Source organism: Trichoderma citrinoviride (genome assembly GCF_003025115.1).
Source record: "Trichoderma citrinoviride strain TUCIM 6016 unplaced genomic scaffold BBK36scaffold_24, whole genome shotgun sequence".
NCBI lineage: Eukaryota > Fungi > Ascomycota > Sordariomycetes > Hypocreales > Hypocreaceae > Trichoderma > Trichoderma citrinoviride.
The window spans coordinates 49,892-77,871 of record NW_020194732.1 but is presented as its reverse complement, the minus strand read 5'-3'; the positions used below and the strand labels follow the sequence as shown (position 1 = coordinate 77,871).

General features: G+C 51.1%; 5 protein-coding genes across 5 annotated transcripts; 2 read left to right on the top strand and 3 right to left on the bottom strand.

The window, feature by feature from the left end:
- Positions 1-228: 228 nt before the first annotated feature.
- BBK36DRAFT_1131147 (hypothetical protein) lies at positions 229-1,928 on the bottom strand (the record flags this gene model as incomplete). The annotated part of the gene is made up of 3 exons (XM_024891928.1): positions 229-606; positions 888-1,307; positions 1,383-1,928. The coding sequence occupies 3 exons, from the start codon at positions 1,926-1,928 to the stop codon at positions 229-231; spliced, it is 1,344 nt and encodes a 447-aa protein (XP_024745030.1).
- An 854-nt stretch (positions 1,929-2,782) lies between these two features.
- BBK36DRAFT_1173236 (hypothetical protein) lies at positions 2,783-4,904 on the bottom strand (the record flags this gene model as incomplete). The annotated part of the gene is made up of 8 exons (XM_024895842.1): positions 2,783-2,875; positions 2,923-3,231; positions 3,316-3,522; positions 3,605-3,628; positions 3,659-3,908; positions 3,987-4,274; positions 4,319-4,569; positions 4,785-4,904. The coding sequence occupies 8 exons, from the start codon at positions 4,902-4,904 to the stop codon at positions 2,783-2,785; spliced, it is 1,542 nt and encodes a 513-aa protein (XP_024745029.1).
- A 3,852-nt stretch (positions 4,905-8,756) lies between these two features.
- On the top strand, positions 8,757-9,941 carry BBK36DRAFT_1163697 (hypothetical protein; the record flags this gene model as incomplete). The annotated part of the gene is made up of 3 exons (XM_024894563.1): positions 8,757-9,412; positions 9,491-9,635; positions 9,708-9,941. The coding sequence occupies 3 exons, from the start codon at positions 8,757-8,759 to the stop codon at positions 9,939-9,941; spliced, it is 1,035 nt and encodes a 344-aa protein (XP_024745028.1).
- Positions 9,942-12,595: 2,654 nt separating this feature from the next.
- Positions 12,596-13,617, top strand: BBK36DRAFT_1131116 (hypothetical protein; the record flags this gene model as incomplete). Its single annotated transcript, XM_024891922.1, has 2 exons — positions 12,596-12,697; positions 12,757-13,617. 2 exons carry the CDS (start codon positions 12,596-12,598, stop codon positions 13,615-13,617), a joined length of 963 nt encoding a protein of 320 aa, XP_024745027.1.
- A 353-nt stretch (positions 13,618-13,970) lies between these two features.
- Positions 13,971-26,126, bottom strand: BBK36DRAFT_1131145 (polyketide synthase; the record flags this gene model as incomplete). The annotated part of the gene is made up of 3 exons (XM_024891927.1): positions 13,971-18,412; positions 18,605-20,493; positions 20,995-26,126. The coding sequence occupies 3 exons, from the start codon at positions 26,124-26,126 to the stop codon at positions 13,971-13,973; spliced, it is 11,463 nt and encodes a 3,820-aa protein (XP_024745026.1).
- Between the last annotated feature and the right edge of the window lie 1,854 nt (positions 26,127-27,980).

The following is a 27,980-nucleotide window of genomic DNA, read 5'->3' as shown; positions in this document are numbered from 1 at the left end:
CCTGTAGAGTAGAGTAAGGTTGGCAAGGGTCAATCCGAGAGGCCTCAGGGACGGGTCGGCAATGAAGCTCTCCGGGAGATGCCATCTGATATTGTCATAGCCATATTTTCTGCCGAATCGATCTCAATGGGCATCCGTTCGTACTCCACTCATTACTCTGAGCGTAGGACTGTAAGACTCGAAGCCACCAGCTGTGAAAGACTTTTAGTCGCTGTCACTATGATACAACTATTCCTCCGCAGCGAATCTCCTTACAATGTCTACTAACGTCTTTCTCGTACCCCTCCGGTAAAAGACCTCTCCGTGGTCTAAATCTTGAAACCACAGCACATCCAGCCCGTCACCTGACCATACTCCATTTTCCCAGCTTTCGGTCTGCAGAGACCAGTCGTCTGTGCCCGTCAGATACGCCCCAACTGCATTCGTGTCCACGATGGCGTCTCTGCCGGCCAGCACAACCGCCACGCGATGGCGCTGTATGTCTTCCTTCCACAAGATATTATCGGACCATATGAAACGTCGGAATAACGTATGCGCGACTCCCATGTCTTTAGAGCCGAAGTAGGAGAGCAGGTGTTCACTAGGGTGGGTCGGCTTCCGACAGAGCTGAAGTGTCGAGGTTAGCAGAGACCGTTACTAGTAGTAAATGCAAGTGGAACTTTACAAAATTGTATGCTACCTCGGGTAGATGTAGCAGGAATGATACAGGATCAATAAACAAAATCGGCCCGATCTGGTTTGCGATCTGTGGCGTGTGGAGGAGATGCGTAGCAACCACGCTTCCGAAGCTGCATAGAGATGAAGTTAACATACGGCAATGACCAAGACACAAATCCCCCCCCATAAAAAAACGAGAGAAACGAGAGGGCGACTCACGAGTGAGATACTAGTATGAATCTCTCCCACCCATGCGCTGTTAAAATGCACTGAACCTCTTTGCACATCTCATCTTTTAACATTGCCTCAGCTGTTATCCGAGAGCTTATTGGCATAAGTTCTATAGCGATAATTCCCACCTGCCCATCTGACGGGTCCTCGTCATCTTCGGCATTAAGGTCGGCCAAGAATGGTATATACATGCAGAGGCCAACGCCGATACCATGTATAAATAGAACCGGGAGCCTGGTCCTGGAAGTATGCGGCCGGTACCAGTAAGTGAGAGTTCTCGCAGGGGAACGATAGGTGGTGAAGAGATTGAGGAGGCGCGTGGGGAAGACGGCGAGAAACTGGAACAATGACGTGCGGTGAAAATTGAAGGAGTGAGAGCGCAGGTAGATGAATACTAATGTATCGACAACAAACACACACTATAGAATCAAGTTAGTACACCTGCCTGACTTGTGGGCGAGAAGTTCATTGCATAGTCCACCACGAAAACTTACCAGATACCATATCAAACTCCGATGTAACATCTCGACCTTGTCAAGTGTTAATCTAAGGCACTGCGCATTACCGCGGCCAAGTTCCAGCTTCCTCCCAAGCAACTTCTCCATCTCTCCAATATATTGCTCCAGCTCCTCGTCATATGCCGGACCAGGCTCGCCAGAGTTTGGGAACGCCCACCGGAAGAAGTCCTTAACGTTCTCCCGTTTAATCTCTGCTACCGGCGCATCCCGAAACCATTTCGTTAAATACCGATCCGGATCCGGGATTTTGCTATGACAACGCCAGAACAACCTCCGGCGATCATCACGGCCGGCGGTGGGATATGTCACGACTCTCTGAAGGTAATTTTTGCGCGGGAGATAGACGAGAAGGTAGAATACTGCCTCGAGATTGAGCCACACCTCCAGCATATGGGGGATATGGAACGGGGAATGGATTAAGCAGCTGACGAGCGAATAGGTAACGCTAAGGGGTGCAATGAGGTGCAGGAAGAATATGCATGTTCGAATGCAAACGTAGTCCCAGGCGTATATACCTATCATGGTGAAGGCATGTATATTACCGCTAATAGAGAAGCTCGAGATAGGCGTAGTTACCCAGTGAGTGATGACACCCCCAGAAGGAAAATATGTGCGCTGCTCCAGGTTTATAAGGACATCCAAAAGTCATCCATGGGATATTATATCAGCAATTGTCCATTTAGCAAGTTTGGCATGTACATTTCCGTTGGGGAAAGCACCTTCAGTTCTATTTGTTGAATAAATTTTGACGGCCGACTTGCGCGGCGCGCGGCTGCTAATCTCTCCATTCTGACGTATCGAAAATTGCCAAAAATGACATGTGAAAGGTCGCCTATCCGTGATACCCAATACTCATTGTCACTTAGATTTGGCTGGCCAATTAGCGAAGAGCTTCTTGGTGGCATGGGCGCGATCTCCAAATCCTTGAGGGACACCGATTGACGAGAGGAGCTACAGTTCTTTGCAAAAAAGGTGTATAGACCAGGGAATTGTCTAATGATAGATATAAGTAGCAGACATTTGGACAAAGGCAATCATGCAATGCGCCACCCTCAGTCCAGTTTTGCGACGTGGTTTAACATAAGACGCAGTTTCACTAACCTCTTATCACAACCGAACTGTGCTGGCACATTCGGCAACACTTCTTCCGTCTTGAGCCACCCAATGCCGATGATAGCATTTGTAGTGCCTAGCCAATTGTTCTAACGAGGGCGTATAACTGAGTATTGGGGCCTCGTTGTCTCCAAGAGAATTGACCATCATGGCTTGGATCTATGTGAACTTGGTTGTGAAAGCATCGCCACGCGTTCGATTCCCTCCGGGTACTCTACCTGGATTACGTAGTAACCGGCCATAGCATCCCAATTTAGTAGCAGTTATCGTCGGCGAAGAAGTGGCTTGAGCTTCTTGACTCCCCATGGATCGTTACTCTCGCAGTCGAGACAGTTTACCTCCTCCAATCGAACCACCTTATCTGTTGCTTCTTTAATAGTCCTTCATGCCCTTTTTGTAGAACTTTCTGCACGGCATCTGCCGCAATATGCACCAACATACCTGACTGCTCTATTCTCTTGTCACCCTGCAGGCTCATCTGGCCCGCAGCAAGTGGAAAAGCAAGGCCGGTCATGAGTGGCAGTTTGTCCGACTTGAACGACAAAGGACCAAGGCCCGAGATACTCGTAAAGCCTTCTTTCAACCTCCCGAGTAAATCCCATGCTTCGCCGTGCATATTGAACAAGTTGAGTAAGATTTTCGGGATTTCATCTTGGATGCTCAAGGCAAGCTTGCGTATCAAACCAGGAGGGAGGAGTCCAGCATGCTCAAGCTAGTTCACATGTCAGCAAGGCTTGTGGAAGAGAGAGCTTCTCGCGAACCAATTCGCCTTTCACGTGGGAGTGATAGGGGTTACAAACCCTTGCTTGTGCCACTTTTTCCTTATACTCTGTTTCAAAGTGTTCCCTGCTGTCTGTATACTGTCTATAAATGCCATCATCACAGTGTTCTCGACTGCAGCAGGTGACCACGGGTAACTCGCTCCAGGATGTTCCAGGCGGTGATTGGTTTGTGAGGAAACGTATCCCATGAACTTCAGATTCCTTCGATTGTCACTGTTTATCTTGGGATTGCCTTTCCTTTGGTGGGCTCTCAGGCAGTAGGGTTTCAAAGTAAGCCTCGCGGTTAATCGGCAGGTCGCCAACAAAGAGTGTCGGAGTACCCTGCATCTTCTAGAGCGTTTCAAGATCTTCCCACACGAGGCCGTCGGCAAGCACCTTCTCCTGGCGAAGTGCATGGTAGAGCTGTGTTGCTCCCACAAGAGCTTTGGGCATTGCGGCATATGGCCGGCCAGATAAGTGCAAGCTACAATGCATGTTGTGTAGCAAGAGGCCGCAGTGGATGGGATTCCGCCGCAGGGACTTGAATGGCGGTGCAGTTCTGTTTGGCCACATCGCCTGATTAACCATCACTTTGCGAGCAACCCACGTTGGGTCTTCGTCCCATATGCTTGTGGCACCAAATACTTGTGATCGCTCTGTGGATGAGGCGGAGACAGCGAGCATTGAGTGCTTAATCCTGAGTCACTCTTGCTGCATTTCTCGATATCCTCGATCACATTCGCCTCCAAGGGACTGCAGGATGTCCAAGTAAATTTGAAGGGTCCAAGCCAACCAATAAGGCACGTCTTTTGTTCGCCTAATGATCAAGAAGGACATCTCACAGATTATTTCATCCATCACAGATGCGCGGCCAGTCTTCGTAGCCGGAAAGCTCACATCCGGCATGACTTCGAGAATTGCTGACATATCTGGCTTCCATTTTTGGCGATTCGTCTGTGAGGAGCCACCCATCTTCTCGTCATACCAGCCAAAACTGCCATTGTAAGTTGGAGATATTTTGAGGATGGGTTCGTTGACGAGAGGTAGCTGGCAAGGATTGTCAAGCTGTTCATCATGCAAGCGTCTGCCAGATCGTAGGCGTCCAGATTGTAGGGATCACCCGGCTGTTGCTTCCTCTCCTTGGGAATGCCGAAAGCTGCGCACAGGGCGACGAAATATCGATTTGCGACAAGAGCACCGCCTCCCATTTTAAGGAGCAGGTCTAGTTCCTTTTCTATGCTACGGGCCAACTTGAAGGCCATATTCGTCGCCACAGAACCTGCCGCAAGCTCGAGGCGACCAGCAGCGCAGTCCGCTCATAGCGAGTCGATATCGTGTCTGAGGCGATGATAATCATCCAGAAGGGCAGTAAACTCAAAGATGATATTTATCAATGTGTCTTGCTGCTCCGCCACATATTTCACCTCGGGTGTCAGCGTTGGAGCAACATCTAGAGAGTTCTCAAACTCTGGGGATGTGTGGTGCTGAAAATATTATTGGCCACTTTTCCAGGCTTATTCTTCGTCTCATCTCCGTTGAAATAGACGGTTCCCATGAGCGCTTTTAAATGACGCCAGACGGCTTCAAGTACCTCGACAAACAAGGAGTGGCGGTTGTTCGACATTGCATTATCACCATACTACCCGAGGAGAGCGTTTCTGCAAAGTTCTCTCGCGCTGTGCAGACTGTCGTAAAATCGTTTCCTCTGCTTAGGTCCTGGAAGTGACAGTTTCCTATTTTAAGTCACTAACCAAATATGACACATGCCGAGAACTTTGACGTTCTCAAACTTGGATATGAACGTTGCCAAAGGCTGTTTTGTCGCATTCGCTCTGTATTCTTGAACATAAAGCATGCAATCGGGTCTTCTGGGGGGTCGAGCGCTACTGGTCTGGGTACATGCGAATACACTCAAATCTGCGCTGAGTCAACACCGCAACCTCGTCGCAACAACTGGGGCACATAAAATTCGCGACTGTCTGATCTTGATGTTGAGAAACATTGGGGATGTAATTTCTTATGACTGCTACACTCCGATTCGACATCCTCGGATGTGTCTCAACAAGGTCAAGCACCAGCGCTACCATATGATCAATGCCTGAGCATTTCCGGATTGGACACTCCTTCTTCCATGGGCTACCAGAACCGGGTCTTGTGCATGACATGTGCTGCCTCCCTGCGGGTTGCTTCGACTTCTTATAGTGCCTCTCCTACTGCTGTCTTATTATTAGTGCTCAACGTTTTCAATTCTTTGATTCGTTGACGACTTTGAACACTGACAATAATGAAGAAGAAACTCTACATGATTATGCCACCTCGGGCAGATAATACACTCGCTTAGCCTTCTGAGCGTTCCATATGTTCTCATACGACCTGAAGCTTGTTATCACCCTGTAGAGAGGCCGGTAAGTAGGTAAGTTGAAGAACCCCAAGATACAATTCCCGATTAAGAAGCTTCATAGTTTTTCTAGGCTAGCCGTCATCAAAACAATCGTGAGTAGTGAGCCGCCTCCATTTAGAATCTCTGTCATTTTGGCGGTGGTATGATAGATTCATATACGCCGAGAGCGTCTAATCTCGCGTAGCAATGGGAATATATTGAACAGATCATTTAAGAAATCTGTGACGGGAAGCTATGCGACGTTTAATGTGCTTATTTTCCGCGGCTGAAGGGTAGCCAGATGGTGAAGGCGTTAGTGAAGTATCCAATCTCAATTGCCAAGAAGAAATGGATGATAACATATGCAAAGTATTGACACAGTCTGCCTGCAATACGTGGGTGAGCAATAACATATCGGCACCAGAACCGATACCTCCGAGCCAGGTTAATCACCGTCTAGAATTATCAACTTATGGCCCAGTTTCTCGCTAGAAGTCCAACAAGATGCAGTAAACAACAAAGAGCAGTGACTAATAGCTCCATCTAGCGGGAAGGGTGGAGTTATGTGGTCACGTTATTGACAAAACTACAAATGACAGGCGTGAAACTGCATTTGAGATAGTGAAGGAGAGAAATGCTAATTAATTTCTAGACTGTCATTTTCAGGTCTCTGCAGCAAGCTTCGTGTGGCATCTGCATCCGCGTTCTCTAAGGTGGGCCGTGGGTTTATCCTCCATGCAAGTCTTACGTACTCGAATGCATCCCCAGAAATCCACCGACCTTCCCCACACTGTATCGATTGTTGTAGGGCTGGCTGGAATAGTATTACTACTACTAGTATTAAACATTGGTGACACCACTATTGTTTTGAGTACAGGTTGAATCAGTAGTAGTCTGCACGAACGGAGTCTTTGCACTGGACATGAGCCACTCTACTCTAATGGTGCGTACAGAGGTGAGTTTCGAATATGCCCGATGTTGAGAAAAGCTTTACCCTGACAGCAAACCCTACGAGAAGCTGGAAGGAACACTCATAGACATTCCAACTGGTGAAATAGAAGACATAACAGAAACCAATCTCTCAGCACCACCCATCCATCTCCTCGTGGATTGCCTAACCTCGCATGCCTTTACGAAGAGCTAACATGGCTAAGCATTTAGTTATGGCTGATTGTTGTCTAATACGGTAGTCCTTGGTCTTGATCATCCCGCCCTCCTCCTCCTTTAGGATAAGGTATGATTCGCAGGTTGTGGCGATTGCTACGAGACTAAGGAGACCTTTGTTCCTGGCTCCCCTCGTGTGGCAACGCTGCAACCGTTTGTCATATACTGCTCGCTACGCGAACTACGCGAACTATTACTCCTTTCTATTAGCCTGACGCGCTACTTGGCGAGTGTCATTGTTTATTGAAATGATGACTAGAACTACCTCTACTTTTGAGATGAGAGGCCCGACGGCGGAATTAGTCTTTCGTCTACGAAATATCTCGGCGAATGGATGATGCCCCCCACATACTTTAGCTCACCATTTCGTCGGTACGGAACAGCGGAATGCGTGTAACAAGCGGCGTTGATATCCACAATCTTCATCCGCTAAAAGCAGGGACCTGGATTGCTGGAGTAGCGCTGATGTAGTACATGGTATTTATGGGTTCTCGAAGCTGATGGGCTCCGTTCCCGACTCGTTTATGCTCTTCTGCTCCATTGCAACGATCGTTCTGTGGGGACATGGAGGCACTTGCATGAGTAGGTGGTCTCAATAGTGAGTGATTGGTGTTGATGGGCAAACTTTGACTAAAAGCTGCGTATCATAGTTATGTGGAATCGTCTCCTGAATATCTAGAGAAGACTGAAAACGAATCGTTATCTATTAGGCCTGGAGTTCCAGTATATAACCTGCCATACTGATTGAAATGCAACCAGTCTGCTCATGCTTTGCGTGGCTGATCCTGCAATCACAACAGTCCGCTTCATGAAGTAGTATCCAGGGGATAAGACGGCTATTTGTTTTGTCAAGATGGGGAACGGGCAAAAAAGGAACAGATCAGAATAATCATTCGATGAGCGATAAGCTTTACCAAAAGAAGAAGTGGCTGATGCAGGGGAAATGGCTTGATTCCGAAGCCGGCAACTCGTGGGCGAACCTCTAGCTTGGCCTCATGGTTCCAAAGATTGGATTGGCCATGTTGGAGGGCGTTCATCAGCCGCACTCCCGCCCCGCTCCGAATCCAGGAGTATGCCCGGAGCTAACAGCCACAGCCATCAACTATCTTCCAGAATGCGCGTCTTCATCCCCAGAGAGCACAAGCCAAAGGCGAGCCGACTGGGGCTTTCCCGCGTGCGCGTCGTGCCTCGGCCCTTAATCTCGCCCTTATCTGTCTGGTGGGTTGGTCGATGGCGTTATTTCGTGCAAAGGTTCCCATCAGGGATACAGAACTGACGGCCGCTCCCGCATGTCTTCAACTCTCGCTTGTTGGGAGCGTCCTTTTGCCAGCAGATCAATTACTTCCATTCATAGATGGACTTGATGTGCCCGGCCACCAAGCAAAATTTCCATCGAGGCTTCTTCTCCCACCAATGATAGGTCTGGGCTACGCCTGGCTGTTGAGACTCTTCGGGTCGATGACGCCCTAAGTTGATCGCTAGTACTTCAGGTCGTCTAGTAGTTCCTCTGGCCTGAGTCAAGATGCGGTGCTTAAGGTCCAGGACCTTGCGCTAATATCGACCGTCGCGTGCCTGAGCGACCGATCTGCTGTGTAGACAGGGATCAAGCATGGGTGCCACGATAAGGCGGTTTAGAAACCGAACATGGGGGGATTGAGACATCAAAAGGAAAATGTCGCGCGCTGGCATCGTTCGACATCTGTTTCTGCACCTCCACCTGGTGATTGCATACATGTATTATGCCTCGTCACTGCTGCTGATCACTTCTTTTTTCCCCCTTGCATTTCTCTCTCAACCTTGTCAGTCATATCTTCCGAGTGGTCGTAACCCGACTAGGGAGAGACGAGCACGAATTTGCTGGAGAGCCAGGCCTGAGCGGGAGAGCATTGGATTGGAAGCAGCAGCGTCGACAGACGCCAAAGATACGCCAAGATGGATGCGGAATTCATGGACCAGTTATGGAGTGAGCGCCACTACGGAACACCACTTGCCATCATCTTCATGATCCTGCCCACGATCGCCGTTGGCCTGCGACTGTACGCAAAGATCACGGCTCAGCAGCCAATCGAGCTCAGCGATTACTTCTCCATCACAGCATGGCTAAATACGGCGGGCTTCTTCATAACGTTGCTGGTGGGAGTTTATCTGCCGCCTTCGTTCCTTGATAACCCCGAAGGCATTGACGTGCCGGTATCGAAAATCACCTTTTCCCTGAACCTCTTGTGGGCAGCTGCTTGCTACTCTTGCAAGCTGTCTATTCTTTGCCTCTACTACCGCCTCCTCAGCACGCCGTCAAGCACATTTCGACTGGTAGTCAAGATCATGTTTGTCTTGACATCTTGCATTGGAATTGCGAGCGTCTTGGGGTTCCTCTTGGTATTTCGAGATTTATCATGGTGGTGGTCGAACGGCATGAAGACTCACCCGGAGGCGCAAGCGAATCTCATCAGGATGAACGAGGCTATTGACATCATGTCACTCCTCACAGACGCCATCCTCTTCTTTATGCCTCTTCCGGTTATCAGGAGACTGAGCCTCAGCAAAAGCAAGAGGCGTCTCCTTATCGGTCTCTTCTCCCTTGGCTTCCTGTAAGTGACTGCAAATTGGACTTTGGATAACTCGGCAACCACGGCACTGCGTTCTGACACATGATGTGACAACTTTAGGACCTGTATTGAGGTTGTTGTTCGAATCATTACCACCTACGGCTTTAATGGCGCTTTAGACGCCATCCAGGTGCAGGTTTTGTTGATGGGAATCGAGCCAGCGATGGGCATTACACTCTGTTCTTTGCCCGTGTTTCTCAGACTGGTAAGTTCAATTCCATCAGCCTGCGTAGAAAACCTCGAATCACACTTATTAATTCTGTTCTCCTTCGCACAGTTCCGAAAAGGCAAAAACCCTTCCAGCGGTCGCAGTTACGCCTCCGGAGACCGGGGCAACTTCTACTCTCTCGGGCCCGTCAGTGCGAAGCGATCAACACGGGATCCAGACGGAGCGTTGCTGGACTCAGCTGTTGGAAAGCCGAAACCCGTCCTTGTACAAACAGAAATCACGATACATTCCTCCCGCAGCGGATATAATGACTCCATCGAGTCTCAAGAGTACTGGAAATAAGGAAGCAATAGCCTCGTTTTATTTTGTTGCTAGATATTTTGAGCAATCACTGTTATATGAAAACCAATACCCTTTGAGGAACGCGGCCCGATCACGAAGCTCCTGATGTTTTGCACCTGATGTTTTGCAGAAATCCTGTTGCTGAAGCATTATGCTGCTGATGAGATGTACCAACGTCTTCGTTGCTTCATGTGATAACTGCTGACGTTGGAGATGCTCGTCAGCTGTATGTCCTGAGCACCCTTCTAGCAATCTCAACCGGTGATATTCGGCAATGGGACTTCTCGGCTAAAGATGGTTCAATCCTAGGTTACTTCGAAAACTGTAAGTCTGATTTCTAGCTGAACCGAGGTAGCCATATCAGAAACAGGAGCTTGACATGCTCTCGATATCTAATTTGAATAGGTATACCATACGAAAAACACTAGCCTCGATGGCATCTCATGCTGCGTATAACGGGTGGCTGTTCAGGCGCCCAACCTCTTTGGGGTGATAGGAAATCTGTCAAACCGCGAAGTTTGTATCGTCTAGGTGTAGCAATAGGGACATACTGACGTTGCTGGGACTCGGAGGTAGGTATATGTATATTAACTTAGGTATTTTGATGCCTTCACAGCGGAAGCTCGGGTGGTTTGTGTTGAATTGTATGTTGACTGTCTTGCCTGCTTAACTGCACATAAGCTGGGCCATCACCACTAACTCATGGCCTTTTGGTTCAGTGGTGATACGTCCTATTTGACAGGGCTGTAAAGTAAATGTAAAATAATAAGTTGAAGCAGTTTCATTAGGACAAACTTTGGCCAGCCGGGTTCGGAGTATGGGTATATAGTTAAGTGTGTACAGGCACTATCTAGGAATTGAGGCAACAGACTCTGTCTCCGACTATCTCTTTCGTCGTCACTCTTTATTTGGGCTGTACAGAATTAGAAGTGACTAGATTGGTTATAGCCCCTGGTCCCGATGAGCATTGAGCGTAACCAAGACTCACAGAATGGAAGCAGAGAAAGAATGCTAATCATAAACTACAACAGTTATGCCCCGGCTTATAAAGTAGTTTCACTAGTTAATCCAGCATTATACTATAATTACCCTCTGTTTTATTTCTTATCCCCCACAACATTGCCCAACTCCCTAAGATATCACATGCAACTGTTAGCAATTCGCTTTTCCTGAAGCATGTTCTCATCCCGGTCTGGGTACTGTGTAAGTTAACCCTGATAGCCTCTTCTGCATGATATGCCATTGCATTAAGAATAACTGTTAAAAAAAAAACGTTAATCTCCGAGTATAATTGCTAACTAGTCCCTGATTATCTTCGCCGTCACAGAACACATTCTTATTGTTTGTCTGTTTCCTTATATTCTTTACACCATCGTGCACGCGCGTCAGACCTCCTCACTGAGGTGCTTTCTTGCGAGGAACAGCGTATACCTTTACACTATTTATTGCCTCATGGAAATTATAGTCTCATCACATCCACGGCGGTAAATTCTATCCTGGACATCTCTATCTCAGGAAATAGTAACTGGTGGCGTTAACTGACTACATACATGCTATATGGTACTGCGTATTCCGGGGAAAGAGCCATCCAAAGAAGCTCATTCTCCGATCCAAATGCATACGCACCGGATGAGACGCACATATAATACGATTTGCCGGCTCTTGGAAACTCTGTCCCGAGTGGGGCAAATGTCGTATAACGATGTCGGGGTTCTTTTGTTTTTTTTTTTGCTGTTCTTGGCTTCATGTATATGGCCAGATAGATAGCCTGAGGTAGGAATTTTACATGCACCAGTCCATGATGTTGCAGAGGTTAGGTTTCGGGAATTTAGGCGATTAATTAGCCCATCTTACATCTTCAAGCAATCGGGCGAAGCCCAACGGCGCCCATATACCCCTCGGAATAGGTATACTTAAGTCTAACTGGCACACTTAAGCCACTATGAGGGCATGACAGCGAATAAAAAAAAAACTCTGGATCAATCTGGTAAGCTGATAGCGAACATGTCACCATCAGTCTTCATGTAAACCTTGAAATGCAATGATACTGCTGACAATGTCGGTCTTTATCGACCTATTACAATGTCTGCCTGCCGAGTGTGATTCCCACCTACGTGCCGAATAAATCTCAGCATGATTGATGATGAAACCTGCCGAAGGGATGACTTATATCATGGAGCTGTCGCCTTGGCTTTGGGCATCACAGCCTGGTGGAATACGGCTCTTATGCATAGACGATACCGGTTTGCCAGACTCGCATCGGACAATCATCACATCGGATTCACATGCCGTCCTTCGGATCCACTTCTGCTAACTGCCAGAGTTCAATCCGTCGCAAGAGCGGGGTTTGATAAGCACTAATGCTCCACAGCGTGCCCAGTCCTCTTTTTATGATGGGTGCTGTGGTATTGGCTACTATTCTATCAAGCAAAGATAAACAGGCAGAATCGTAACTGTAAGTGGCCCAGCCGCCTAAAGGTCATACATAAAGAGCCTGGATCCTTCGATGACACTCGCACCATGCCTCAGTGATTCACCACCACCAGGCGCAACGTAACTTACTGAACAGGCCCGGGAGTCGGAAATAGATGGCTCTTTACCTAACTGCACTATAGCTCAAACCTGTCAAAAGAGGAGAGTAGTCGATAGTCAGAATGCCCGTGATTGACAGCAAGCCTGACTTCACTATTCAATCGGCGACCTCACTTGATGAGGCGAAGGACCTCTGGTGGAGTCGGATGCAAGATCTGGGATGGGTACATCAATATCTCCCTGTCCTTTGACAATGTGGAAAGATGTAGCTAACGAACGCCAGAATCGCGACGAATTAGATGCGGAAACCCACTTCACAGTCGCCCGAGGCGGCGAGGACTGGCTTCTACTCGTACCAACAGGCTCGACAAAGCCTTCAGGAATGGTCATCGGCTTCACATACCCGAACAAGACTGGATGGGTGGGCTTTTTTATTGTGAACGAAGAGCACCGGGGAAAAGGATGGGGTGCAGCTTTGTTCAAAGCAATGCTCAATTCGTACCAGAAGAACGGCGTCCATACGGTCGGCTTAGACGCTGTAGAGGAGCAGGTCAATACCTACGCAAGACGAGGTTTTGTTGAGGCTGCCAGGATCAAGCTCATGACACGCGTATCGGCACATGAGGCTCCCCTCAGCTCTGGCGACAAACAGCCAAAGCAGGGTTATACAGTGACTGATATAAAGCAAGTTGATATGGGCGCCATGGCGAATCTTGACCGCGCCCATACTGGACTCCATCGCCCAGCGCTTTGGAGCAAAGCCGCTTTGTTCTCTCGCCCAGATGCATTTGGCTTTGCCATACTCTCGGAAACTTCGGGCGATTTGCAGGGACTCATACTGGTCCGTCGATGTGAGCACGGACATAGAGTTGGTCCCTTGATAGCGGATTGCACGGACCATGCATCCCTTCTCCTTCAACTGGCCATGTCACACCCGAAGATATCGGCGTCGACTGGAAGCCTCATTGCAGAAGCATTTGGGCCAAACGAGCACGCCACTCGCGTGTTTGAGGATTTGGGCTGGCAGTGGGCCGGCTTAGATTACCACAGAATGTGGCTGGAAGGTCGTGTGCCAAGCGAACAGCAGGAGGGTGGACAGGGCTCGAGGGGAATGTTCGCGGTTTTCGACGCCGGTCAGGGCTAGACCAAACCTACTTATAAAAGATATCTCGCGGCGAAGGGTATTGCGTTCTAACAATGAATGCGACTTAAACTGCTTTTTGGGGCATATGTATTCTCAATATAACCTGCGCCTAACATCACTGCATGCAAGCTGGTGTGAGATAGCATAGAATGTAAAAGCGATTATTGCATAGATAGTAACATATACATAAATCTTCCGCCAATACCGGCATATGTGAGAGAGAAAGAGACAATGAAGGAAACAATCATAAACTATACATGTAAATAATGACTAATGCGGTCCTCAAAGAAGAAGATAAAGTACTTAATGAAAAGAAAAAGTCTGAAATCCACCACTTCATCCACGTGTGATACTCAGTCGCTTCCCATGTAGGGGAAAATCATCTTGGCGCCATTGCTCTGAATAGCCTCCAAGTAAGCCGTAATCAGGGGGTCGATCCCTGCCTTGGCCGCACGGCGCAGCCACTCATCCATTTCAACCTCATCAAAAGTGACCCCGTATACCTTTTCTAGATGTGACCAGAGTTCAGTGGCAGGAACCTTGACTCCACCCGAATGGTGCTTAAAAATGATATCCGTGGACTCCTGGTTGCTCTGGCCTGAGCCAAGCTGGATCACAGATTGGCACAATTCGGCAACGACCGTGTCCAGCTGTGCTAGGTCAAGGTAGCCTCTGACATTGTCCATTCGGGGCGAGGATTGCATCAGAATCGAGTACCTGAGGATTGCATTCAGAGCATCAGAGTTGGGGGCGTTTTCGCTGACAATGACGGACGGGCGATGCACCGCGACAGTCCAAGGCTTCTGCTGATGCCGAAGCGATGAGCCTTGTAAGTGACTGACCAGATTCTCCAGGAACACCTCGCTGGTCCACTTGCTCATCATATGACCTTCGCGACCGTCTGTTGCCGGAGGGAAAGCACTGACAGAAGCTGCTGGAGGCGAAGTATTTCCAGTCAGAAGGACAACTCGATTGGAGGAGAGGAAAAGCAGCGGAATGGAGCGCGGCAGCGCCATTGAAGCGAGGAACTGGGTAGAGACAACATTGGGGGTGCGCAACGTCGCGTACGTGTTGAGACAGTGGCCGCTACCTCCTGCGTGCACGATGACGTCTGCAACGCTCTCCAATCGCTCCCGCTCAGCTGCATTGAGCCCCAGAGTAGGCGAAAGTAGGCTTCCAGTAAAGCATTCAATCTTCTCGTCTTCGGGGAGCAACTTCTGATCATCGGCGGGGACGGCGACGCAGTAAATCTGGCTCACCGTGTCCGACTGAAGGAGAGACTTCAACAGGTGACCCCCAAGGAACGTTGTTGCGCCGGTCATCAAGACGCTGATTTTTTCCACGGGCAACTTTGAGCGTGTAAAGTGGTTTGAATTCGATAGTTCGTGAATCTGGTTCAAGAGCCACTTGGGAATAGCCGTTTCTGCTGCCCAGTCAATCTCCAGCTCGGCGTCATTCTCAGTCTGTGACCGCCTCTGCTCGTCGACCGCCCGAGCCATGTCCCGCAACGTGCTTGCCTGATAAAGCTTTCGGGTTGACATGATGACATTCATCGAATCCTTGATTGCCGCTTGAAGCTTCATCAGCAAAAGTGAATTGCCTCCCAGAAGAAAGAAGTCCGACGACGGCGAGATGCGGGCCGAGGACGCTGCCTGTGGAAGCACGCGCTCCCACAAGAGGCGCAATTCGCCCTCACCAACCGTCATCTTCTCCTCTGATGAGGTCGGACCAGCCGTGAATTGGGTTTGTGGAAGCGGAAGGGCGGCGATGGCTTTGCGATCCAGCTTCCCGTTCGCATTGGTGGGAAGGGACGACAAGGTGATGATGCGAGCTGGAATGAAGTATTGAGGTAGCGTTAACCGCCTCAGCACGCCCGTCAAATCATCGTCAGTGACCGACCCAGCTGCGGCCTTGTCTGCAGAGACTGTGGCATGGGCAATGAGCACATCCCCCCGCTGAGAGACAACCACGGTGGACAGAAGACCGTTCGCCGCCTCGAGCACAGCCAATTCCACTTCCTGCAAATCGATACGGAGCCCCCGAAGTTTGATCTGGGCATCGCCATCGATGCGGCCAAATAGTAGCAGGGTACCGTCAGATAAGAGGCGCCCACGGTCTCCGGTACGATACATCCTTTGTCCCTGCGCAGTCACGATGAAGTTGCTGGCGGCGTCTCCGGAAGCATTGACATAGCCCAAGGCCACTCCCGCCCCTCCAATGCATATTTCTCCTGTATAGTTAACCGGCTGAGGACTGCCCGATACATCCAGAATGGACACAGTGTAATTAGGGAGCACCTTGCCAACGGTATATTTGACAGTATCGGCATTCAAGTTGCCTTGGCTTCCCAGGTCGACAGTATGAAATGAAGCTGCGGCTGTGATCTCCGTTGGTCCGTAACAGTTTGTGACTCTCAGATTTGGAAGTCCAAGACGACGAAGCTCCAGCACCAGCTGACGGGTGACTGGCTCACCACCCATACAAATGTGACGCCACGCTGTGTTCTCCTTCAGCGAGGAGGCTCCATAGCGGGTCCAGGCGAGGTATTCGGATGGCGTAGCGATAGAGAGTGAGATCTGCTCACTTCGGATAAGTGACGCCATTTCGATCGGATCGCGCCTGATCTCGAACGGGGCGATTACCAAGCGACCACCGTTCGCGAGGGCGCAGAACATCTGAATCATTGACATGTCGAAGCCCGTGGAGCTTTGCTGAAGCACGGTTTCCTTGCCCAATCCAAGCAAGTGTGTCTTGAGAGCCAGGTGGTTGACGAAGTTGGCCTGTGAAAGCATGATGCCCTTTGGTGTGCCCGTAGAGCCGCTAGTGAAGAGTATCACGCTGCACGTATCTGGCGACGCCACGCATGGCACGGTTACCCTGACTTCTTCATCCGGGATGTCATCAAGGACGACCCGCCTGATGGGGAAGTCAACCTTGTCGATGCAATCCCGTGCCAGACCATCTGTGGTAGAGTGGCTCACGATCAACGATGGCTTGGAGGAGTGAATCATAGCGACATGGCGCGCGGTTGGCAAGCTGACGTCCAGGGGAACGTAGACAGCGCCAATGTGTAGGATAGCTAGCATTGACACAATAGTGTCGATAGACGGTTCGCAAAGGACGGCGATATGAGAGCCTGATCCACATCCATATCGGACAAGTGTGTCGCATACAGCGTTGACCCTCTCCATAAGCTCAGCGTATGTCAATGTGCTAGTTTTATCGGTCACGGCTGCGTCTTCATGGTGGCGGCGAACCATATCCAAAAAGCGCTGAGAAAGAGTTGCCGGCCAGCCAAAAGTTATGACGGGGCCCTTTCCAACTTTCAATGAGCTTTCAATGCCCGATTTGTCGTAGACGTTGCAATTTCCAATCTGAAGGTCGGGGTTGCTTGAGAAGTCATCCAGAAGCCGCATGTACGCATCCATGATGGTACAGCAAGCCTCAGAGCTGTAAGCAGACGACGAAACATAAAACTCCACCATGCACCCGGTACGTGTCTCTGCAATACCCAAGCTCAAGTCGTATGGGTTGTTGGCGTCTTTCACATCTGCCATGGTCATTTTCGCCTGTCCAAGGGGCATTTCCCAGAGGGAACCGGTGCGATAGTTCAGCGCCGCTTGGAAAAGTGGCGTGCTACCAGAAGATCTGGGGATCTTGATCTTGTCAATTATCATGTCAAAAGGTACCGTCGAATGCTCAAGAGCCCGGAGGGCACTCTGGCGAGTGTGCTGAGCGACATCTGCGAATCCAGTCTTGCCGAGGGGCATATGCAGGCGAACGGGGACCATGTTGACAAAGCAGCCAACGGTACCGGCGTATTGGTGATTGTTGCGATTGGCATCGACAACTCCGATGCAAAGATCCTCAGTGTTGGTATAGCGAGAAAGCAAGACCTGCAGGAGAGCAAGGTGGAAGTGAAAAGGGCTGATGCGAAGCTGTTGGCAAGTAGCCTTGAGCGACGCAAATTGCGCATCGTTCAGCTCGCGGTATTGGTGATAGGTGTCTGGCACTGGCTCGTCGCCAGGAGCACCGCTGATGTTGGCAAATGGAAGACGTGGAAGCGTTTCGGGGATCGTCTTGAACTCGGCCTCCCAGAAAGACAGCTGCTCGTCGAACTCCCCTCGGGTTTGCTGCTCCAATTGCTGCACGGAGAAGTCCATATATGATCCGGCACTCCTGTTCAAAGGCCTCATATTGTAAGCACTGTTCAGGTCGTTCAGGACAATGCCCAGTCCCATGGAATCCATGACAATGTGATGATATGCGATGATCATGTCGTGGTCCTCGGAGCTGCGGCTTATTAGTGACACTTCCATCGTGTGTCCGTACTCCAAATCCCATTTGCGAGTAGAGAGCCGTGACATTTCTCGATCAACATCGGCATCGGATGCGTTGACAATATGATTGAATTGGTAGAGCGACGAGGCCATGAGACCTTGCATGGGTTGGCCATCTTCGAGGCGCGAATAGAAGCACATCCTCAGACACTCATGGTTGTACGTGGTAACTGATAGTGCGTGTTTCAATCTGGCGATGCCGATTGGCCCCTTGACCCTATAGCGGAAAGCCATGTTGTACGCCGAAGAATTCTCAAGATGCTGAGACATGAACCAGAGGCGGGCCTGGGCGGGTGACATTCTCTCTTCACGGAGGATTTCCGGTCGGATTCTCATCTCATCTGCCTTGTCGTCCGCGACGCTGACAGAGCGTTCCGATTTATCGTCGGAATCGGGTGTCTCGTCCTTCGTGTAGGAGCTGTTGCTGGAGATGGACTCCTCCTGCTTGCTAGTGGCTGCCGTCAACACACTCACACTGTCAAAATCGACCGCCCTCTGAGCCGTAAGAAACGCGGGTCGGTCACTTTCAGGGGTCAAAACGGGGTCCGACTGATTAGGTGGACTTGGACTTCTATCGGCGGGAACAACGTTAGACGACTCGACGGCTATCCGAGGCGAGGGGGCAAGAGGTGCTGGGGCAGGAACACGAACCGGGGCTGCAGCTTCGGCGGGCTTCTCAGTTGTCGACTTTTTCTCAGCCCCGGCTTCCATATTCTTGGCCAGCAGTTTCTTCGTCGCAATCGTGGACAGCTGCTGGACAGTGTCACCTCCGAGAATCTTCACGACAGGCACATCGGCGCCAAGCTCTTTGAGGAACCATGTTCGGATTTCCACGGCAACTAACGAGTCAATCCCCAAGTCAGTGATGGGACGCTGCACGTTGATGCTACCAGCCGTGAGCTGCAGGATGGATTCCAGCTTGGTGCAGAAAGCTGCCATGACTGCATCAATGGCCTCTTCTTCCTGCTCGGCCTTCTCCACCAGTGCTCGAACATTTTCCGTAGATCCCGTGGAGCTACGGTCGTTCTGGGCGTGAATAGCATGCTGGTCAAAGTGGGCAAAGCGCGGGTTCTTCATCCACAGTGGCTGCTGGTCCGATGGAATCTGCTCCCTAAGGGGCTCGATACCCATGATGATATCATAGTATCCCGAGGTGCTCTCAGGCTTTCCACCCTTGACAGCCTCAGCGAATGCGTGGTGAACATCAGTCTCGGACGTAGGCATGAGCCTGACTTTGCGAAAGTGGGAGTCAAGCTGGCGGTCACGTTCCTCGCGGGTAACATAGCCAACGTCCGTCACGTAGGCAATGTGGATGATGGATGCAGCAAGGCCACGTGCACGCCGTTGGTGAACAAGGCTGGTCATGAACAGGTTGGCGGCATGGTAGTTGGATTGCCCAACGTTTCCGATGACAGAGGCAACTGAGCCCAGCAAGATGAAGAAGTCCAGGGGGGCGTCGTTGAAGACGGCATCGAGGTTTTCGGAACCGATGACCTTGGCGGCAAGGGTATTATTAAACTGATCAACGTCCATGTCCACGAAGAAGCCGTCCTTCAAAACCATGGCGGCGTTGCAAACACCTGCGATGGGAGGCATAGTGTCGCGAACCTCCCTGACGACCTTTTCCACGGAATCTTTGTTGGTCAGGTCCATGGCCAGGACTTTGACCGTAGCGCCAACGCGCTCAGCTTCTTCCAGAGTGGCTTCGTCAACCTGAGGACGACGGCTGGTAATGACCATGTGTTTGGCCCCATTGCGAATCATCCATTGGCAAATTGATAGGCCCAGTCCTCCTGCCATTCCCGCCATGAAGTATGTCTTGTCAGGCTTGAACAGACCATCAAGGTTGAGAGGCTGGATAGTCGTTGAGATGGACACCTGTGTTTTCCAATCAGTGATGTATGGTTGAGTTTTGAGGGATATGGCGCCAGCTCCAGCAAGCTTCGCAGCGGGAATGAGGGGAACAGCAGTCGCTTCAATATCTGAGGATGCGCAAGCTTCTCCAAGGAGCTCTGCCACCGGCTTCGCAGCACCGCGAAGAGCTTCTTGCACCAGGTCGGCGCTGAGCTGTCGAACGATGCACTTGCTCGGCATACTCTGCGCAAGAGTGGCCGCAGCCGGAGAAGCGCCCAGGGAGCAGTCAATGTATAGCTGGACGTCACGAGGCACCAGCCTCTGGATGGCACGCTTGGACGCCAGAGCATGGATCTTGATGTCATTAGTAGGATGCCCATGACCATGCGTGGAGGCAAGTATCGTCTTGCTGCCCACTGCCGCAAGCTCAGCCTTGACCGATGCCGCCAAGGAATCGTCTGCCTCAAACAAGAGTACCGAGGCATAAGGGGCGGCCACAGTCGTGACAGCCCATGACAAGACGTAGTTTGCAATGGCAGAGAGATTATCCGGAGTGCAATCCTTTTCTTCAATGGGGAAGACGTGCGTTTCATCGACCTGTGCGATAGAGGCGTTGACATTGGTGATAGCAACTACCCACGATGACTCCGACCGTCCGCCGATGATGAAGAGCTCATCTCCGCTCGTGCTGGGGATGCGCGCCGAGTAATAAACCTTGATCGACTCAATCCCGTTGTCACTCTTGGTGGCGGCAGCGATTTGCAGAGACAGCTTTCCATCTTTCTGCACCACGTTAACGGGAGTCTTGCTTGAGTCGACAGTCTTGGTTATGGCGCGCTTGGAAGCATTGTACAGTTCGTTGAGGTCGACGTCGGGAACAACCCGAGGGATAATGATTTGATCGCGCACAATGTCGAGTTCCGGCTCCATGGACCACAGCATCTCACGATGACTGTTGCCTCCATCGGTACCGGTCTCTCGAAGCCTCAAGAACATTTCAACGGAGTTCTTCGCGAGGGCTGCGGGGGTCTCAGTGGCGTCGAGTCCTAAAACCTGAACGTTCAGCTGCGGGAGCTCAGAGGGGACCACTCGCATAATTCCGTCAATGAGATTGGCCCTTGGGTTCTGGGATTCTCGAGCACCAGTGACCCAGAGCAGGTTCTTTGCATTCATGAGGAGGGACTGAATGATGGCCATGCGATGAGCCGTAACGGTGTGGGAGAACGGAGGCTCATCAAAGTCCTGTAATGAAAGTATATCGATGCTGGGAGTGACTTTAGACACGTCGATCTCATCAATGCTTTTATATGCCAGCGTGTGGCGAGCCCATTTCTTCGGCAGCAGCTTCTGGATCTCTCTGACGACTTTGGACGTCGACAGTCGCTTGCCTCCAATGACGACGATGGGGTCAGTCGGGAGAGGAAGCTCAGCGACAGTGCTCAATGGAGACCTCAGACGTTGGAAGTCATCGTCAACAGCCTGGCCCATGATGAGGGCAGTGCAATGCTTCTCCTCGTCGGCCAAGTCGTGGATGACAGCATCTGCACCGGAAAACCCAGTGTCCTGCAGCAGCCTGTCCCATTCGACGGCTGTGACAAGAGGACTGAGTCGTCGGCCATCATTTTCGCCCAGCCACCATCCTGGAAGACCTCCCATGACCAAAGTGGCGCGGACACTCATGGTACCTGTAAGCTCAACCATGACTAGGAAGCCACCGGGCTTGAGCAGAGACCGTGCATGGCGCATCGTCTTTTCCAAGTCATGGGTGGCGTGGAGGACGAGGGCAGCGACAATGATGTCGTAGGATTGCTCCTCGAAGCCCTGTTCCTTTGGCTCCTGCTCAATGTCCAAGACCTTGAAGATCATCTTGTGGGCGAACTTGGCGAATTTCTCCTCGGCAAGGTGAAAGAAGCCGGATGAGACATCAGTGTAAGTGTACGACTCGTACGCATCGTCAATGCAGTTGAGCACACTCCACGACGTTCCACCAGTACCGGCTCCGATCTCCAGAATTCTGGCCCGAGGGAACTTGAATGACAGCTGTCGCATCACGTCACCCACTGCTTTGTTAGTTGGAACAGAGGCATAGCCTTCCATGTAAAAGCGGTTAAGCATGTCATCCTTGGTCATGACTTCGAGCATCTGCTTGTTTCCTCGGACAACATCAGCCAAGTCCTTGCCCACGGCGTGGAGAAGCTTGAAGTCAATTGTCTCGCCGTGCTTGGCGTCGAGTTCGTCCAAAATTGATGCCTCATCATCTAGCCACTCGGGCAGGATGATGGGATGTTCACCGCTCTTGACGACGCGAACGTGTTCCTCGAACGCCTCAAACATGCGCTGATGGTACCACTGGAAACCAGCTCTCTCCTCCTGGCCGACCTCCTTGAGGATGTTCTTGACGTAAAACAACGCAACGCGTTCGACGGCGTGGGCCATCTGCAGCCCTTCGGCATCCTTAACAGGATCTCTAATAGGATCAGGGAGGCCGAGGGTGACATCTTGGCCCCAGAGAGTCCTAGAGAACATTGATCGATCCGAAGAGGAGTCCTGCTCACCCACAGAGTTCACGGCCAGCCCCTCCACCTGCAAGAAAGTCTTGCCCGTTGCGGCATCGTAGACGTTGAGATCACCAACCAGCGAGTTGGCAGTTTGCTTGACAGCCCACGTCTCAAACTCGGCAGCAGTCTCAGCACCCCCACTCGGCTGTGCAAACTGCACCGATGGGTTGATGCGGACGCGATCTATGTGAGACGGCAAGAGAGCAGAACTGATTTGACGACTGGCCGGGTGAGCCTTTGCGATGAACATGGTCTGGAATGCCACATCGAGCATGGCGGGATGGACAACGTAAGCGCTATCCAGGCCCTCCGCCCAGGTGCTCTTGGTGCTGGCGTAGTCAAGCTGTCTATCAATGGTGGTAATACCGCGGAAAAGGCCAGAGTAATTGAGACCGATGTCTTTGAACAGGGAGTAGACCCTCTCCGTGTCGATACTAGTTAGGTTGGAAGGCATGGCTCCCTTGGGAGGCAGTGTGTCTTGAGATGCAAAGTCTGACTGTGTCTCAAGGTAGACCAAGATGTCGCCATTGCAAGTCTGCAGCATGGAGCCCAGAGATTCATCAGGGCATACGTAGTACGTGAACTCTGCCAAAATGTGGTCCTTTGTTGTCTCGACAATGCGCGTCGTGAAGAGAGTCTCGACACCATCGACACCTTCAGGAACGACAACTGGACGGAGGATATTGATGTTGGAAACCTCGATCAGTCGGACCCCCTTACCCATTGTCGCGGCAATGCTCTGGCCAGCCTGCACAGCGATAGAAACATACGATGCTCCAGGAAGAAGTACTTCTCCCAGAACCTCGTGTCCGCGAAGCCAGGGCATTTCGCTCAGCTTGAGGACGTTGCGCCAGCGTAACTCGGTATCATTGTCGTCGAGCGTGCGTCGTCCCAGGAGCTCGTGGCCCTGGTCATTGCCGAGACGGAACCGACGAGAGAGGCGGCCCTCACGCCAGAACACCTTGTCGTGATCCCATGAGTATGTCGGCAATCCCTTGGGGATCCTGAGTGCCGGCGTGCCAGCCTTGTAGAACAGACTGCGATAACCAGCAAAGTCAACAAATGCTGGCCCAAGCTGGGCCCAGGCGGTACCGATGGCGGAAGAGAAAGCTTCTACGTCGTTGCCGCCTCGTTTCAGGACGCCAGTATATACCGGGAGAGCGCCATACGAAGCCTTGAGCGTCTGCTCGGTTGGACCCTTCAGTGCCGGGTGAGGGCCAACTTCGATAGCCAGATCAAAGGGACCTCCATGCCAGATGGAGGACTCAATCGCCTGAGTAAACAAAACTGTACGGACCATATTGTCAACCCAGTATTGTCCCTTCAGAGAACTCAAATCACCCCTCAGAAGCTGTGTGTCGCCACGGACACTGGAGACCCAAGTACATTTACCCGTAGGCTGCATAACTTTAATATTGCAGGCCAGCAGCGACTTGAGATAGGGCTGCGAGCAAGGCAACATGTGATGCGAGTGGTACGCAGTGTCCACTTGTAAGCGACGCGCAAAGACGTTGTCCGCCTGCAGGATTTCGTGTGCCTTGGTAATAGCGTCGAGATCGCCAGAGAGCGTCACGGACTTGGGAGCATTGCTGGCTGCGACCTTAATCCGCCCATCGAATTCCGAACGAGAGCAGAATTGTTTAGCTTCCACAAACGAAAGACCAGCGGCCATCATGGCTCCCTTGGCACCGTTGGCGCCACCAGCAGACTTGGCATGCAACCCGCGGTAATAAGCGATCTGCATGGCGCCTTGGAGTGTAATGATTCCGGCTGCAAAAGTAGCGGCAATCTCACCAGATGAGTGTCCGACAACTGCGTCAAACTTGATGCCAGCCGCCTGGAGCAACTTGACCAATGCAAGTTGAACGGCTGAGCAGAGCGGCTGAGACAAGGCCGCCTCGGCGATGCGAGAAGACGCAGCGTCTTTCATGAGCTCTTCCGTAAGGGACCACTTGGGACGGTCTTTCTCGGGAAGGGCATTGAGAACGGCTTCACACTCCTGGATGTACTTGCGGAAGAGCGATGATTTTTGGATCAGCTCACGTCCCATTGAGGGCCACTGAGCTCCCTGTCCAGTGAAAACGCCAAGGACACCAGGGACCTCCTTCGGATTGATCAGCTGAGGCTGGTGACCGATTTGGTCACTGGCCGATTTCTCGTGGATCTTAACGAAGTCGGCCATCTTCTCTAGAATGGCATCTCTGGACGATCCTGAGAAGTGAGCACGACAACGGTGAGTAGTGCGTCTTGACTGCAACAACGCGCTCAAGTCGCGCAAATCAAGCGAGGGGTCCTTGTGCATATATTCAAGATTGTCCCTGACAGACCTCAATAATGATGCTCCTGACTTTGCGGAGAACAGCAGAGGACCAACGATGCCTTCCTCGGCGGAGTTGGGCCGGGGTACAGAGCCCTCCTCGAAACTCTCGATGATGGCGTGAGAGTTGGTTCCACCAAATCCGAAGCTGTTCACACTGGCTCGAGCGGGAGTACCTGGTGGCAGCTTTGGCCAGGGGACAGCCGTTGTAGGGATTTGAAGGGGCCCATAGTAGGGGGCGATGTCTGGGTTGAGGTCTTTGAAGAGGAGGTTTGGAGGTATAACCCGGTGTTTGATGCTGAGCAGGACTTTGATGACACCAGCAATGCCAGCGCCACCCTCTAAGTGTCCGATAACAGTCTTGATCGATCCAACGAATATGGGGTTCTCGGTCGACTTGTCGCCTTGGCCAATGAAGGCATTGCTAAGTGCCTGTGCTTCCACGGGGTCGCCCGCAGGGGTACCTGTGCCGTGACATTCGATATACTGAGGCCGGTCTTTGATGGGATCCAGCCCGGCGCGCGCGTAAGTCTCTTGAATAAGAGCAGTTTGCGTCGGGGAGAACGGCATTGTAATTCCCGGGCTCTGGCCGTCCGAATTCACACCAGTTGCCCTCACGAGGCCTTCGATGTGGTCTCCGTCTTTCAGAGCTTGGCTCAGCTTTTTGAGCAGCAGGGCACCGGCGCCTTCGCCACGGGCATATCCATTGGCAGCTTTGTCCCACATGCGCGATCTAGCGTCGGGAGACAGCATGTGAAGCTTGGATTCGTTGATGTATGGGGCAGGATCCAGGATCAAGTTGACTCCAGCAACGACGGCGGCATTGCAATCGCCGTTGAGGAGGCCCCGTGCGGCGTTATGCAAAGCCACCAAGGAGCTGGAACAGGCTGTGTCTATTGTCTCAGACGGGCCCTTGAGGTCAAAGATATAGGAGATTCGGTTTGACAAGATGCTGTTGGCTGAGCCGGTAGCGTTGTATTTAGGCACGGTCTCGGTATCGCGGGCCTGAATGTTTGCCCAATCCGATGTCATGCATCCTACATGAACGGATGTGAATGAGCCTCTCAACTCGTCCAGAGTCATCCCGGCAGACTCAAACGCCTCGTAAACAGCCTCTAACAAGATTCTCTGCTGTGGGTCCATGCCCGCAGCCTCGACTGGGCTGATGCCAAAGAACGCGGCATCGAAAAGGCGGGTATCCTCCTCAAGAAGGTAGGATTTGTTTCCAACGTCTGTAGCTCCGTGGGTATCGCCGCTCTTGTGGTGGAAGCGGGACAGGTTAAGTCGTTCCGGGTCAAATTCCTTCAAAGCATCACGGGGTTGTTGGAGGAGCTCCCAGAGCTTTGATGGGGAGCTAGATGCTCCTGGAAATCTGCAGCCAGATCCAATCACCGCTATCGGCTCGCGGAACCGCCCATCTTGCTGCCGTTCTTGATCCATGCTTGAATTGAATGATGAGAAGTTTGTTCTATGCAATGGTGCGTTGTGAGGTATAAAGAGTGACTATAGGATTTCAGGAACGGCGAACAATGACTGAGAGCAAGATGAAGGGGCAAGGGAGCTTGATTTCCAAACCCTCTCTCAATGGAAGGAGCTAGAGTATTTGAAGTGCAGATCATCCAAGGCTCGACCTGTGTCAAAGACGTTTGATACCATGTGAGCGCGGCCAATGCGGGAATAGCTGCTCCGTTAGACCATCTACCTTGACGTACGACATTGTCAAGACCATCTTACCTCTTCCCCATCCATTAAGACAACGCAAATCTGCATCTTACGCGAGACTACCAGTATACATCTAAATCCGTTGCAGAGATGTTTGCGGAGAATTGGGGATCAAGCGTACTAAGCCAGTGGGAACCGCGCGCAATGACCTTCCCAGGCATAATATGCCTAACATGAAGCACGTAGCGCTGCATGTACTAGTTAGTATTCCAATAAATTGAGCTGCTTCAGCTAGCAGGGACGGGGTGAGCGTTCTGGAAAAGAGAGGGTCAACAGATCGGGGCTATGATTCATGCCAATGCTGCACGGCTGCAGTCGAAAGTCGACGGTCCTGAAGATACACATTACAGGATGACTTTAACTGTAGGCCGTCCTGTACAGCCTCATTCGGAATATCGCTTACACTGCTGACTGTTGGCGCGTTCTGCATCTGGACCGCAGCACAGACGGCTCTCGGTAGCCGGAGTGGCGTGAGCCGCCGCTCCGTACCATCCCATACATTGGGCATGCATCTCTGGAGACAGGATGCTTGATGGTAAGCCTCCAACCCCAATATTCCGCTCAGATCTTAGTCTCGGGAAATCCTCCTCGAAATCATCCACTGTCGAACCCCATCCCCGGCCCGCTACCCGTCCACCCCCTGGCGATTTATTTTTGCGCCTTGCCTTAAATAGCATTTGCCGGCTACATAAGCTTATCTTATTTAGTCGCACCGATCTTCCTTCGTCGCGCACTGGAACACTGAATATACCGCCATCGATCGCTACAGCAGTAGTAATGTTACTGCGAGATGCAAGCCCCACGACATCCTCGTCAGCCATTTGACAAAATCACAGCATCCTTCGATACGTTCCTACATCCGTAATATCCAAGAGCGGGGGACTATGTAATCGTAGGTAGCGAATTACCTCCTTGGTAGTAGGTAGAGTTTCACATGCAACCAGTACCCCCCTCTACCCATGTACATATCCCATCATAGTTCAAACGGGACACTTTAGACGTGAGATTCATGTTCACCCGCCCTTGGCATATGTCGATGCTAAATTGGTGTATTAGTTTGCACAAATCGATTCGCTCCCATTGACCACGCAAGGGTCACCATGTGGGGGACCCTCTGAAGAGAAGCTCCCCATGCTCTGAACAGGCCGTGAAGGGCCTGTCAGACGCAGTGCGCTGTTCACGGAATATTGAATCCCAGGGTATACAATGAATGATATTGAGAAGGCCTTTGAGATTCAACGATAACGTCAGATACTATTCCGTTGAAGTAAAGCGCACCAGTCAGCATCTACACCTTAGCTACAACTGATGTTGAGCTCAAAAAGGATCAACGAAAATCTCTTGCTTGCAAAGAGGCCGGCCTACATCTTGAGCCAGGCCCATTCCTAACCCGAGTCCTTGCGGCTCCTGTAATTCTTTCTCTGAGACGTTCGTACCTTTTATGGAACAAACCTTCTTCTAGAACAAATATCCTTTCTATTAGGTTCATCCTGTTATATTATTTTGCGACAACGACAAGATACTGGAGCTTCCCCGTTGCTTTTGAGAGGAGACTCAATCAAACTCACATTC